The 15,321-nt window shown below is 39.8% G+C and overlaps 1 protein-coding gene across 11 annotated transcripts in view; it reads right to left on the bottom strand.

Moving 5' to 3' along the window:
• Positions 1–15,321, bottom strand: part of RNF144B (ring finger protein 144B) — a 172,497-nt gene that overhangs the window by 87,099 nt on the left and 70,077 nt on the right. For 2 of the 11 annotated variants that reach the window (XM_077143470.1, XM_077143468.1), the window contains exons 2-3: positions 1,496–1,588; positions 9–86 (exon numbers count right to left, since the gene is read on the bottom strand). Coding sequence is in view for 2 of the 11 variants with exons in the window: in XM_077143475.1 (XP_076999590.1) it covers positions 9–86; positions 828–830 (81 nt within the window). In the remaining 9 variants the exon portion in view is untranslated. Of the gene's footprint in view, positions 1–8; positions 87–827; positions 893–1,495; positions 1,822–4,345; positions 4,370–15,321 lie in introns of those variants that run through there. The other 9 variants (XM_077143469.1, XM_077143477.1, XM_077143478.1 and 6 more) reach the window with 9 other exon arrangements.

Below are 15,321 nucleotides of genomic sequence, written 5' to 3'. Positions count from 1 at the left end.
AAACATACATTGGGAAAAGACTCCAACAACTCTGTGTACTTTGAATTCTCAGCATTGGCCTCTGCAAGAAGGACGGGGCAAGTTTCCTGTAAGAGAGAAGAGTTAACAGTATGACTCAAAAGTCTATCTCAGTACAAGATCCTGTTTTGACCTTGTTCATCTGCATGCTGAGAATATAAAGTTGTCTGGATCCATGCCAGAGGGGATGAAACCATCTGCTAAAGCCACACATGCAGAAGCTCTACAAAGGCATGTTAGGATCTCCTAACTATGCAACGAGAGCCAATTCACACCTACCCATTACCCAACTGAATTTCTCTGCAGTCTTAAGGTCTCATCTCAGGTAGATGCATTCATTGACCCAGTTAAATGAGGAATGATATGAAATTTGTTCTTAATTTACAGCTGACTAATGGAAGAGAAAGAACTGCATACCAGAAAAAACAACTAATATATACTTTAGATGCAAACATTGTCTAACAGATGACAAGAGATATTTATCAAAAGTTGCAGCCATTCATTTTTTTCCTTCATACCCCTCCTTCCCAGTCTCCTATATCTTTTTTCCTATGGTAGTCAATGAAAACATCAGACTCACTATTCTCCCCTCTCCCCTTCCTCTGATACCATCTACTACCCCTGCATCTTTCCATGCCCACGTCTATCATCCACCCACACATCTCCATGTGAATAAGGAGCTCAAGGATCAAATGTTAGACAAACTCATAGGGAATTAGTTTTCAAGAGGCTAATAGATTCAAGGTTTTGACATGGAAGAGTTCAGACTCCAATTTTAAGGATAAGGAAAACTTCAGGGTCACCATTACCATTTCAGCTATGCTGTAGATCAAATAATCGTTTATACCTTGGCTAGAAACCTAACCTTGCAAGTATAGTATTGTTTCCATAATAAAATGAGTTCCAAGTTCTGAACAACTGACTTGTAAACAAACTTTTGGAACACTGAACATTCCTAAGTTTGGGCCACCTACAAAAACTTTATTCCCAAGTTTCTCTCTCTTTACAGCTACAGAAGAAAATACAGAGTATAAAATGTATTTAACTGGGTCTTGAGATTTTTCTCTCTTTACTTAGAAACCGCTTCAATGAGAAAGCAGTTGGTGATGACCACCTGTTCCTGAGAATCCTAGGCGAACTTACTCTCCCTACTTTGCCCAATGAGAGTCACTGGATCCACTTCTGAATAAGTAGTGACTATAGAGGAGAGGACCCCCAAAATTATGATGAAGAAAGGTTTGGAGAGGACTTTAATCACTTTATATTGACAAACAAACACAGTGGAGCTGTGGTTCCTGTAGCCCAAGGCAGAGGTTGAGCTTTAAAGCAGAAACCATTACCCTATCTTCTATGAATGTTTGGTGTGTGTGTGTGAAAGCAAGGAGCCCTAAATAATGAGAAGGAGGAGACAGTGATGATATGTTTCAAAAGGGGGAAATCATTGATGTCACACTATATTGCCAGAGTCTGCTCTTACCTTGTTTTCTTTTCAAAGAACTGTAGTCATGGGTTAAACCTGGAAGGGAACTCTTAAACTTCTCCATGTAGCAATCAGAGTGTCCAGAGTGGGCTGTGGTCAAAAGAGACAGTGAGAAAAGACAATAGTCAGATCTGCCTACCAGTAAAGGAAGTTGCCTTCAAATCCCTTGGCAGCCATGTTTGCAGGATGTAATGAACCCTGCTTCTTTGAAGCTGATTGGACCCAGGATAGTTGCCTGTCTCAAATGGAGCCAATCAGATTCTCTCTCCCAGGAATTTGGAATTTGGATTTAGGGATAGCTAATCTCTGTGCTGCATTGAAGCTATGCAGCAGCCATGTTCCATTCATCTATATGAGAAACAGAGAAAGCCACAGTGAGAACAATAAAAAGAAAAGGTGAGATAAGAGTTAGAGAAAGAGAATAACAATTTTCCAGTTCCCAGTTCCATTTCCTTCTGGGAACCAACTGCATTCCTATCTTTGGGTTCCTCAAGACACTAGCATCTTGTCCATATAATAACATTTTCCCTTTTCTTGTTTAGGCTACTTCAAACTTATTTCAGTGATTTGAAACCAGAAGAACTTTGATTAACCCCCATCAAAATGGATGGATAAAGTAAATCAGCATCATGCTATGAAAAGAACATAGATTTCTGAATCCACTAAATCTGGGCTTAACTCAATATAAACTACCTAGTCCAAGATAAATTTCCTAATATCTCCGAGCCTTAATTTCCTCATTTTTAAAGTCTAATAAAATATAAATGTTTAATGATGATAAGATAAAAGCTGTCACATATAGTTGTGAAAGCCGGAGGGTTATATACAAAATCCAGAAGTTATGAACATATAAAAGAGATATCTTTAATTCTTGACTTTGCAAAATAACTCAAGCCATTACTTTACATTATAAGTTCCCCTAGTTTGTGTAAAGTATCTTTTGATTCTTAAATATTTTATTCAGATATATCATCTACCACAGGTTATTTCTGTATTTATGGGGAAATTCTAAGGGAAATCCCAGTGACAACTCTAGCCACCAGATCACTTCTTTATCAATTCACCCCTCTTCCCCCATCAATTTACAAAAGAACAATGGCTCCGGTCCTTGTGGACATCAGAGACGCCTTTGAGAATATGATCACTCTGTGAGCTCTCACTGCAGAAGATATGTCCTTCTGAATTTTCATCCATTCAAAAGACATTTATAGAAGTACAAAAGTTTGCACATTTTTCAGTGTGGATGGTCGTGCTGAACATCATCCATGAATCCTCAATAATTGAACAGTCTGGTAAAGTTAACTTTTTACTTGGCAATACCTTAAATTCGCTATCCCAGGTCCAACACACCATCACCCACAGACAAGAGAGAACCTACCCTCGCCCCGACGCCAGCCAGGCTAATACTCTTGCTGAAATGCCACTTGTCCGGGAGGGGATGTGAATATTCCCAAAGTAGTCTTTGCATAATCTGCCACAGACCTTACTCTCTACTATATTTTAAGCACAGGTTTACTTGTACATATAAATACCAAACTGTGAATGTGGGCAGAAAATGTGCCTTCTCTTTCTAGGATTATGCTTCAAACAGGAAGTATTCAATAAATGATAACTAAAAAACATACAATATTTTGTAAATACCAGCTGTGCTGCTGGGGGGGGATATCTAAAGTTGCCTTTTTTCCCTTTCAACCTCGCTCAGCTACAAGAGAAACATCTTTCTTTATTCGCCTCCCCAGTCCTTTGCTGCTAAGCTCTTCATACTCTCCAGGAAAAGTATTATTTGGCGGTAGGAAGGAAAGTATTTCTTCAGAAGTGAAGCCATACAGGCAGCCTTTATGGATAGCATCGTCATTTTAATGCTTTCTGAATTCTCAGAATCTGTAGACATCCACAACATTAGCATTTAAGTCCCCCTCCCTAGTACTGTTCCCTTTCCTAGCAGAGCTACAGAAATAGAATGTAAGTGCCACAGTGATATCATAAACCACAATTCCTGAAACCACGTAGTTACTTGGAGGAGATGGCACATCAGTTAGGACAGTGGTTCTCAACACTGGTCATATGTTGGAATTACCTAGGATGTTTTTTAGAAATTACACTTGCCTGAGTCCTATGTCAAACTAATTAAATCAGAATCTCCGGGGGTGGGCCCAGGAAGCACTATTTTTACTAGATCCCCCAAATGATTTTGAGGTGCACCCAAGTTTCATTAAGTAAGAATTGGGTTTGGCTACATATAACAGGAAAAAGTAGCAATCTCTTAAGAAAGACAGGTTTTTTTCTCTTTCACATTAAACATATTTTGGGAAAAGTCTGCAGGTAATAGAGCATGCACTGAAGTTCCATGAAGTAATTCAGGACCCGAGCATCCTCTATCTTTCTGCGCTACCAGCTTTGTGTCAGATTTTTATTTTCAAAATCACTTCATGTTCCAAGATGGCTGCTGGAACTCCAGCCATCATAACAGAAACCAGAAGAAGGAGAAAAGCAGAAAGGAGCAAAGAAGGTGCATCCTCTCTTTTTCAATAGTCTTTCTGTAAGTTCCCATAAAATTTCTACTTAAATCTTATTGGCTGGAACTTAATTGTGTAGCCACACTTGGCTGCAAAAGAGGTTAGGAAATAGGCCTCAACTGGACTAACATTTTGCTAAAGAAGAAGTTAAAATTAGAATCTGGGAAGGCAATGAGTAGTCTCGGCCACAGGTGAAAAAAATCAGTAACATGGCTGTGGCTCACTGTAGAGAGTGAAGCTTGCTCTCTTTTGCTAGAATCAACCAAGTTTTTATGACCTTAGAAGACAAGTGTATGACATGAAACGTGAAGTACTAAAACAACAGCATTACCTTCTGCCATGGTCGAATAAGCTGAAGACACAGAAACACGTTCACTGGCAGGGTCTGTTATCTATAAGGTCACAATGAGCTCAGTGAGCTTCAAAGGTTGGGCTTAGGATCAAAGAATATGTGTTCCCTCTACAATACCCATCCTCCTTCTGGGCAACATATGCGTCAAACCAGGAGGTCTTTTTAAACATAACTCTAAGCTAAAAACAGACACAGAGAACCTCCTACCTAACACTGAGTAGCAGCACTACAAAGAGGTAGTCACTCTTGGCAAAATAGATCTTCCAATACTCTTACTAATATTTGACCCTGAAGCCATTCTTAGATCTAGACTTCATGTGTGATCAAGCAACTAAAAGTAAGACGCTTTTCAATAATGGTAGAACCTTTTTTGCACAGAAAATAGATATCCCAAACTTCTTACTTTGGTGTCCCACTACCTCCTTTATGCAACTTGCCCTAAAACTCCCCTTGCTCCCTCCATCTTCTTTTAGACACTCAGTGACTTCACACCCCCCAACCTCTCAGGTTCTCCACCATAGTATTCCCAACTGCAAGGCAGCTCACCTCCATACTGCCTGTAATGGCCTGTGTCTCAGTTCTTCCTAGAAGCAGTGAACTAACGCCTCCCAGAAATGATGGCAGAGTTAGATACAATAAAGAGCATGACCAGTGATTGCCCCCTCTAGTTAATGCCTAAAGAAAATGTGTACTTTATCCAAAATGCCCTTAAAGAGTAACCAAGCATTTCAACCAGCACCAAGCTGGGGATTAGTAATAAACCTCACTGAAATCATTCCAGTTAAGCAGTTGTCTCCTTTGCCTGCAGGTTGGCCTGGGTCCAGCCAAAAGCCAAGTCCTATGTTTTTAATAGACCTGCACATGCAAAAACCTATCGTTTGAGCATCAAAATAAAGTAATATTAAATTATAGAACAAAGAATAAAATAAATATCCATGAATCCATACTGATATAAATAAATGATTGAATAAACAAATGGTGGAGAATAGATCAATCTCCCAAGTGGGTGAATCCCAAATAATGTATAAAGATGCTCTGCCCTCAAGGAGATGGAGACTAACTCCCCACTCCTTAAGGGTGGGCTACACATAGTAACTTCCTTCCAAAGAGTACAGGATGGAAAGGCGGGGGAGCGGCGAGAGGACAGTCAGTTTAAACAGAGAAACCTGGCAAACACAGCCAGGTGATCATGCAGCTGAAAAGAGGGAGAGTTCCTTGTCCTGCACATGCCAGATGAGCCCCACACCATGATCTGAGCACCTCGTAGCAGGTGTCAGCGCTGAAACACAAAAGCTCCACAACAAAGGGGATCACCCAGGAAAGGCCACTGGGCACCCATCCAGTGGCATTCCCATGGTGAATACACCTTCAGCTGGGGTCAGCCCTCAGCCTTACAAGCTCGGCAACTGCTTCATCAGCACCTTTAAGTGACTCAAGCTCATGAATGCTGACTCACACTAACTAGAAATCAGTGAGAGTGACATAGACAAGCACACCTAACAGTTCAGGCTTGGCTGTGTGAGACCCAAGAGTCTAAGTTTCTAACAAGCTCCCAGGTGATACCGGTCCCTAGCTCACACTTTGAATAGCAAGGGTCTAGACAAGCAAAATGGGGAACCAAAGTATCAGTATACTGGTAAGCTGTATACAAACTAAACAACGGGAGATGATGACCACCTAAGCATTGTATGCATTTCCATAACAGAGATAAACCCACTACCAGGATTCAATGGTTGCATTACTTTGGCAGTTCATCCTCTCCTTAGACAAGGCTTGCCTGGGTACAGCCTATATGCAGCTCCAGAAACTCGTCTTATCTATGCTTCCACATTTAACCTTCTCTCTGTGGGAATAACAGACAATATGTACAAATAAATGCCTTCACTTTTAGTTTATGAACTAGTCTTGCTGACCTACAAGTCATTCCCTTCAAAGGGACCTGATATATCTCTGCACTAAACCATCATGTGAAAAATTCAGAGATTAGCTCCCAAAGGAAAGCTGTATTTCCCTTAGTCTTAATGGAAAAGGGAAACACTACACTTAGGCCTCCATGGAAAAGACTCATGCCTGAACTATTTATGGAGGCCCAGTGAAGTGCCAAGCACGTATTAGGTACCTGCTGGGGAATGGTGAGAAAAGCAGATGGGATTCCAATCCTCCTTCAAGGTGACCATCCGAGAAAAGGGGCACTCTTTCTGTCTTTAGAACAGCAACATAAAACATTCAATCAAACTACTTTCTCCTTTAATCAGCTATAATTTGTGCAGATCCTTGCTTAAACACAGCCACCCTATGCTGAAATAAAACCAGTTCAACCACTCACATGTTGTTCTAAGGAACGTTTACCTGGTTTCATCATCTCACCTGTTACGTCCATGTGAAAAACCCAAAAATAAGTTTCTCCCAGGTCAAATTAAAGCATATTAAAAATGAGACAACCGCCTAGAAACCCTACACCAATCAGAGAACAGCATGGAGTGAATGTACCGTACATGAATAAGCATATAAGGTTTAGAAGACAAGGAAACGATGATTCCATTTCATGCATCCAGCCACTTTCACACATGCCTATTAAGGGAAAATATTGCTCTGTGGGTGGTTCTCAGAGTTCGGCATACAGAATAATCAACTGGAAATTCTGTCTAGATTACAAATTCTGGGGCTTCACTCCTCCCCTCCCCATGCTTAGCCCACCCTCCACCAACAAAGACTTTCAGCAGACCATGGTTAAGGCTTATAAATCTGCATCTGGAACACACACTTCCGCTGATTCTGAGAATCGTGACTCAAATTTGATTTTCTCTCTCTCTATTTTAGTGGTTTCTCAAATCTGGCTCATGTTAGAACAATCTGAGAAGTTTAGAAAAATCCTCATGCCTGTATACTAAGCCCAAAACCATTAAATGAGAATTCCCCATGGGTTGGAACACCCAAGACATAGGGAAAGAATAATGAGTCCAGCAAATGAATGCACGTGGTATGAGAGAAAGTGAGCAGCATTATTCTGAAATAACTACGGGAGGGCGGATGAGTCATTGAACAGTTTACATTGGTTAATTCTTTTAAACTTTTTACACACAACTCAAAATTCCCCATCTTAATCACTTCCAAGTGCAGAATTCAATATTAATTGCATTCACAATGCTGTGCTAATACCACCACCATTCATCACCAAAACTTTTTAACACCTCAAGCAGGAACTCCATACCCATTCTCAGCCTCTGCCCCACCCTCCCCTGTTAACCCCTGTACTCTACTTTCTGTCTCTATGAATTTATCTATTCTAGATATTCCATATAAGTGGACTTATACAATATTTGTCCTCTTGAATCTGGCTTATCACACCCAACATGATGTCTTCAAGGTTCAACCATGCTGTAGCATGTATCAGAATTCCATTCCTTCTTATGGCTGAATAAGATTTCATTGTATGACTGTAACACATTTTGCTTATCCATTCACTGGTTGATGGACAGTTGGCTTGTTTCCACCTTTTGGTTATTGTGAATGCTACTCTGAACAGTGACATACAAATATTTGTCAGAGACCTTGCTTTTGATTCTTGGTATATACCTAGAAGTAGAATTGCCAGAACATGTGGTAATTCTATGTTTAGTGTTTTGAGGAACCACCAAACTGATTTCCACAGCATGGCACCATTTTACATTCCCACTGACAATATTTAAAGGTTCCAATTTTTCTGCATGCTCAACACTTTATTTTCCATTTTTTAAATAATGGCTATCATAGTGGGAGTAAAGCAGTATCTCATGGTTCTGATATGCATTTCCCTGAATAAAAATGTTGCGGCTCTTTTCACGTGCTTACTGGCCATTTGGATATCTTCTTTGGAGAAATGTCTATTCAAGTCCTTTGCACATTTTTAAATTGCCTTTTTTTCTAGGCATTTTTTTTTTGTATGCTGTGTGGTGTGGGTCACAATTTATTCTTTTCCATGTGAATATTCTGTTATCACACCATTTGTTGAAATTTTTCTTTCTTTTTCTTTTTCTTTTTTTTGGGGGGGGGGGGGCAGTGCATGGGCCAGGAATTAAGCTGGGATCACCTGCAGGGCAGGAGAGAATTCTACCACTGAGCTACCCATGGACCCCTTTAAATTGACTTTTCACCTGAGTTTTGGAGGCCCTATTCTCTGCATTCAGCTCTAAGTCAATGTGGGTTTCCCCAAAAAGGAGGGAACTCACCTCACCAAATGCTGCCCAGCAATGAATACCCACCACTTTGGGTGAACACCACCACCACTGCATCCTTGCTTCCATTACTGGTAAAACAAGATCCTTCCCCCAGATTTAAATGCTATAACTGGTAATAGTTGACACTTAGATAGTACTATGTACCCACGGCATGGTCTTATAAGCACTTTATATTAGCTCACTTAACCCTCCCCACAGTATTATAAATGGGAACTCTCCTCAGGGCTAACTTCATAGAGAAGGAAACTGAGCCACAGAGGTTAAGCAAATAGCCTAAATTGCTCAAAGCCACCTAGAACGTGAATTTGAACCTAACCATGAAGGACTCAAGTCTAACGCTATAATGCTGCTCACCAGGTAAAAGTTGAAAAGCAAGGCTACACATCGCTTGCTGCCAGCAAGAGAACACAGAAACAATCAAGGAAGCTAATGTTCACTGCATCCTCACCATCTGCTGGTGTGTAATTTCCTTAATGTGTCATTTCATTTAATCCAAGTGTTAGATACAATCTCTATTGACATGAATACACCACACAGCCTGACTTAGAGAGTTAAACAGTTGTTGAACATTTTGCAAAAAAACAAGTCCTGAAACTGTTGAGCCAGATTCCAGTAGCTTTGATTCTTAAAGACAATTGTATAACTATATAGCTTTTACAATGTGACCGTGTGATTGTAAAAACCTTGTGTCTGATGCTCCCTTTACCCAGGGTATGGACAGATGGGTTAAAAAATAAGGAAAAATAAGTAAATAAATAACAGGAGGGTAATGGGTAATAAAAAATTGGGTAGATTGAAATACTAGTGATCAATGAGAAGGAGAGGTAAGGGGAATGGGATATATGAGTTTTTTCTTTTTATTTCTTTTTCTGGAGTGACGCAAATGTTCTAAAAGTGATCATGGTGATGAATATGTAACTATGTGATGATACTCTGAACTATTGATTGTACACCATGTATGTGTATGAAGATTTCTCAATAAAAATATATTTTTTTAAAAAAGTAAGAAGTGGGCGGGCCGCGGTGGCTCAGCGGGCAAAGTGCTTGCCTGCTATGCCGGAGGACCTCGGTTCGATTCCCGGCCCCAGCCCATGTAACAAAAACGGAGAAACAGAATACAATAAAAACAAGAAAATGTTTAAAAAGATGTTTCCCTTTCTTCCTTCCTTCCTTCCTTCTCTCTGTCTTTCCTTTAAAAAAAAAAAAAAAAAAAAAAAGTAAGAAGTAAGGCAGCTAAAGAAATCTTCCAAGTACATCTCAGAGGGTGAATACTAAAGAGCCAATTATGGGAGATGCATGTTGGGGCGAGAGAAAGTTGGGTGGAGAGTAACTATGCTGGCTACAGAAGGACTCTAGAAGAAGGTAGAGCCGCAAGGGATCTTTGCCTCAGAGAAAGGAGAGGACTTCCCAAATTGGGAGGGGACAGGAAGTTCATTCAGACATACTGCTTCTCAGGACACATCTCAACAAGTCAGGACAAATGACTGAGTTCCACCCACTTTGGGGAATGACATGAGGATGACTTAAAAGAAAATTGAGAGTCTCCCACTCATGCAGGGATACAAAACAGCATGTCCTCTTGTCCCGCTTTAGGTTCTCTGAGTAGTAGTAAGGGTCAGGAGAAATGCATTTCAAGCCCAGTGCCTTAACTCCAAGGACTTGAAGCATTTGGCAGGTGGCTTGGAGAGACTGCCTGTGTCTTTAGGGAAAACAATGTGAGTGAATACTAAACGCCACTCTCATGAGAGGATCCAAAGAGATAACCTACCATGATGTCTAAAAGAAGGTCCGGTGAACAAGAGCAATCACGTACAATAGCTTTCACTGAAAGCAATAAACAATAAGAATAAAGAAAGTATTTTTAATTATTTTATACTTCCTTATTCTTTTTCTATCATCACAATCGACTTTATTTTTCTTTTTTGTGAAAAATAACATATATACAAAAAAAACAGTAAGTTTCAAAGCACATCCCAACAATTAGTTGTAGAACAGATTTCAGAGTTTGGTTTGGGTTACAATTTCACAAGTTTTAGGTTTTTACTTCTAGCTGCTCTAAGATACTGGAGACTACGAGATGCATTATTCTTTTATTGAGCGCCGATCAAGAATCATCAGCAAATTTGTGAAACAAGCATTAAACAAACAAAAAAAAAAGCCTGATTGAAGAGTTTATTATTTTCAAGGCTTCCACTATATGTTTCATTTCCCCTGGGCATGCAGAGCTGAGTAGACCAAATAAACCTGGCAGACCAGAATCGATGCTTCAAGTTTTCTTTGACTTCCTCCATCCAAGAAATAATAGCTTCTAACATTCATAATTTAACATTGTTTCAGAGAGACAGCACTCGCATTTCCCACCTTTAATATGGTCCATTTAAAGTTCATGCCTATTGTTTTCCTTGGTACATTATGAAGCCATAATCCCCTTTGTGTGTTGTTCTGATAATGACTTCTCTATTGGCAAACGCTGTAATACCTGCTTGCAACCCCGCTGCACCTTCAAAGCAAGCAACAATACCAAATGTTGAGTACATTCTCAGGCATAACAAATGAAAAACAAGCTGATTGTTTCTAAGACTTATTTGATGTACTTCCATGTGCAATAAACCTGGTGAATTAGCAGAAAAAATGTTTTTGAAAACACCTATTGGCTTAAGGAAAGTAACCTTTGACCAAATTGGACAAATCCCTAGGAAAGAAAAAAGCACAGGGTATTTTAAAGATCTACCTGTCTACTTCTCTCACTTAATGGTAATCAATCATAGCGACAGAGGCTTTTGTCTATTTTGTTCACACTTTGTGCCCTGTGTCAAGCATGGAGCACAACGTTGCCCAATAAACATTTGCAGAAAAAAATGGAAGTTGTCTAAGGTACAAACAAAACTTACATGCATCTATGAAATTCTTGGCTAAAGTCACAAAAAAGAAATGATGTTGACCAGGCTCTCAAGTAAACACGTTCATATTTACATCTGTCTGACCTTTATACACCTTATTTGATTGAAAGGAAGACACATGAGAGAAGGGTATCATTTCGTGACACTCATCTATGAAACCCTGGGGTATGGTGGTAGAACCCCTATTTAGCATAACTGTGCCATCGCATAGTCATGTTTCTTTTCTGAGACTCATCTCCTCATCTGTAAAGTGGGATTACCTTAAAACATCCCTCATGACAATTAAATGTATTGATAATAATAATGGATTACATTTATTGGATAAATGTTATTTGCTAGAACTATGCTAAGTTGCTTTATACATTATCTCATTTAATCTTCACAACAACTCTAGGAGGTAGTAATGATTATTTCCCCCATTGAACAGATGAGCACGTTTCCAAGGCCACCCAGGTAGTGAGTGCCAAAGCCATGACTAAAATGCAGGCAGCCTGGAGGGGTGCAGGGATAGTTCAATGGTAGGATTCTCCTCTGCCATGCAGGAGACCCAGGTTCGAGTCCCGGCACATGCACTCCCCAAACAAACAAGCAAAATAAATAAATGAAAAGTCAAACAAACAAAAATTCGACAAATGCTGCTGCAATAAAGGGATACTCACATGAAAAAAAAAATGAAACGTGACCCTTGCCACACTGCATACAAAAAAAAATACAGGCAGCCTGGCTCCAAAGCTGGTACCTCTAACTCCTGAATAGTATATTTGCAACTATGTGCCTAGGTTGACACTAGATGCAAAAGGAAATAGAAATGTTCTTGCCTGGCAGTCTGGATATTGAAGGGATTTTCTTAACTTGCATATTCTTTTGTACTTCTTGAACTTATACTTTGTGCATGTATTGCACATTAAGAAAAATAAGACACTAATTTTTTTTATCTGAAACTGCTACAAGAATTGACAAAAGTCAGCAATAATACTTATCCTCTATGTAAAGAGTTGGTGTGGGGGGCATCATTTCCACTTTGCAGCACTAAAAGCATTATGAAATCTTAGAATCATACAGTGGCTCACCCAGTATTGATACATGCTAAAGGTTCTAATGTAAACATTGTTTGGGGTTTTCTTTCCCTCCCTTTTCTTCTCTTATAAAGGTTTCAGGGAAAGTGCCAGGAGTGAGTCTGCCTCGGGGCTTTTGCACTTGTTCTTTCCTCTCCTGGGAGTCTTCCCCCACTGTTCAGATGCTCGCTGTCCTACCTGCCTCCTTCGGGTCTGTTCTTTGGTGCCATCTTCTCCGTTACACTATTTAAAACTGCCAGCCCTTACCACTTCATACCCACCCAGATGCTATTATGAACAACAACAAAAGAGAAAATAACAAGGACTGGTGAGGATATGGAGTCTTGGAGCCCTCATACACTGTTGGCGGGAATGTAAAATGGTACCAGCTGCTGTGGCAAACAGCTGAGCAATTCTTGATAGCGTTAAACACAGAATTACCAAACGGCCTGGCGATTCCCCTCCTAGACACACCCAAAACTATTGAAATCACGAAATCAGGGACTCAGGACTCAAACAGATACGTGTGCACCCATGTTCATAGGAGCATTATTGACAATAACCAAAAGGTGGAAAGAGCCCAAATGTCCATCAACAGATGACCAGGTAAACAAAATGTGGCGCATACATTCAATGGAATATAATTCAGCTGTAAAAAGGGATGAAGTACTGGTACCTGCTGTAACAGAGATGAACCTTGAAGACATTAGGCTAAGGCAAACAAGCAAGACACAAAGGGCAAATTTTGTATTATTCTACTTATGTGACATTTCTAGAATAGGCAAATTCCTAGAGACAGTAGATTAGAGGTCACCTGAGGCTGGGGGGCGGGGAGGAGGGAATAGGGATTTATTGATTAATGAGTATGGAAATTTTCTTCAGGGTAATGAAAAAGTTTTGAAAATAGATAATGGTGATGGTTGTACAACATCATGAATTTAATTAATGCCATTAACCTGTACACTTAAAAATGGTTAAGAAGCCAAAGTTTATGTTATATCCATTTTACCACAATAAAAAACAAACTGTGAGTCCTTAATTTTCTCCAGAGCACATATCCCCATGTAATGACGCATCATATATTTTGACACCCTTTGTTTTATTGTCTATCTCTCCACCTGAGCCCCTTAGAATGTCAGCCAGAAATTTTGTCTCTTTAGTTCGCTGATGTCTCCTCAGCACTTAGAAGAGTGGACCCTCATCTAATTTTTGAGTGAATTGGAAGTGGCCTTTGGAATGCCCCCAAACTGAACATTTTGAAATTCTTAATTTTAAAAATGTATACAATGTATTTTACAGTCCCCACTTTATGAAAGAATCAGGAGTGGCCTACATAGTATTTTAAGAACTAGAGAAAGTCCATTTGCCCAAAGTGTCACAATAGCTGAAACTCTGCCCTTAGAAAATTCGTTCTTTGAGGTTCCTCTTCCTAATACATTTTAGACTGCAGAAAAGGACGTGTTAGAGCCTGCTTGCTGATGTGAATGAGTCAGGGAAGCGGGATGACTACAGACGCTGAGTATGAGATGGGTTTCCAAACTAACATGCCAGGCAAGTTACTTAGCTCTCCTAAATCTCAGCTTTCTAATCTATAAAAACTTGATAATTTTAACAATTATTAACCTCATAAGCATGTTGTGAGACTTAAGTTAGCTTAAGTGAGGATTAAAGGAATTTGAGTAAAGTACTTTATAAACTCTTAAAGTTACATGTGTGCTAATTTGATTTAAATTCTTGGGAAGAGTGACAGAGTAGATGTTTCTCTTCACTAGTGAGAGCTGAGTGAAATTTAAAGAACAGAAGAGAAAGCGATGTTTGATAGGAAGTGTGAACTTCGATGTCACTAAAGCATTTGAGCCTTTAGTGAGCCTTTGAGAATTGCAGTTCTAAGCTTTATGAAGCCAATTTGTAACAAAACCTAAAGAAAACCGTGTGGCATGGCTGCCAGTGAGCACAGTTTAAGAATTTCCATAGAGGTGAAAAAAAGTTTTTAACATAGTACATTCTAACAGAGCAAAGCACAACAACCCTGAGAAGCCAGTGGAAAAAAGGCATTAATTTAACTTCAGTGAAGAAGCAATGACTTTCTGATTGACAAGAAAAGTAAAATGCATGAAGAATCGAAATTTCCCCCTTTTGCCTTTTCTCACATTTACAGAAATCCAAATAACGCCTTCACTTCCAATGCTAAAAGTGTGCAATCTCCTAGGGTGCAGGGAACCTTCATTTAAAAAAGGTCTGGAGTGGCTGATTGGTGCTGGTTCCTTGGGACCCCAGGACTGAACCCAACCAAAGAATGTGAGGGCAGAGGAGGGCCTGGGCACCTGGCCAAGTCCCTCACTTTATACAGGAAGAAACTAACTCACAGGCAAATGAAATGGCTTTCCCAGCTCTTCTGTCTGCTCATTAAAAATAGACACCAGTGTCTGTTTCTTTTAATGTGGAAATTACTTTTTTTTTTTTTTTTTTTTTTTTTTAAAGAGAGAGGGAGGAAAGGAAGGAAAGACAGAGAAGGAAGGAAGGGAGGAAGAAAGGGAAACATTTTTAAACATTTTCTTGTTTTATTATATTTTGTTTGTTTGTTTATTTTTTACATGGGCTGGGGCCGGGAATCGAACCGGGGTCCTCCGGCACGGCAGGCAAGCGCTCTTGCCCGCTGAGCCACCGCGGCCCGCCCGGAAATTACTTTTTTGAGGGAAAAAATAATTTTCTTCCTTAGCCCAAAGGAATTCAATACACTGGATTAACAGGTTAAATAAATAGCCCAGACCGCCGTGTTAGGA

The sequence above is a fragment of the Tamandua tetradactyla genome, chromosome 25 (assembly GCF_023851605.1).
Source record: "Tamandua tetradactyla isolate mTamTet1 chromosome 25, mTamTet1.pri, whole genome shotgun sequence".
In the NCBI taxonomy this organism is placed as follows: domain Eukaryota; kingdom Metazoa; phylum Chordata; class Mammalia; order Pilosa; family Myrmecophagidae; genus Tamandua; species Tamandua tetradactyla.
The sequence above is the reverse complement of the archived record's forward strand: the minus strand, read 5'-3'. Positions and strand labels throughout refer to the sequence as shown.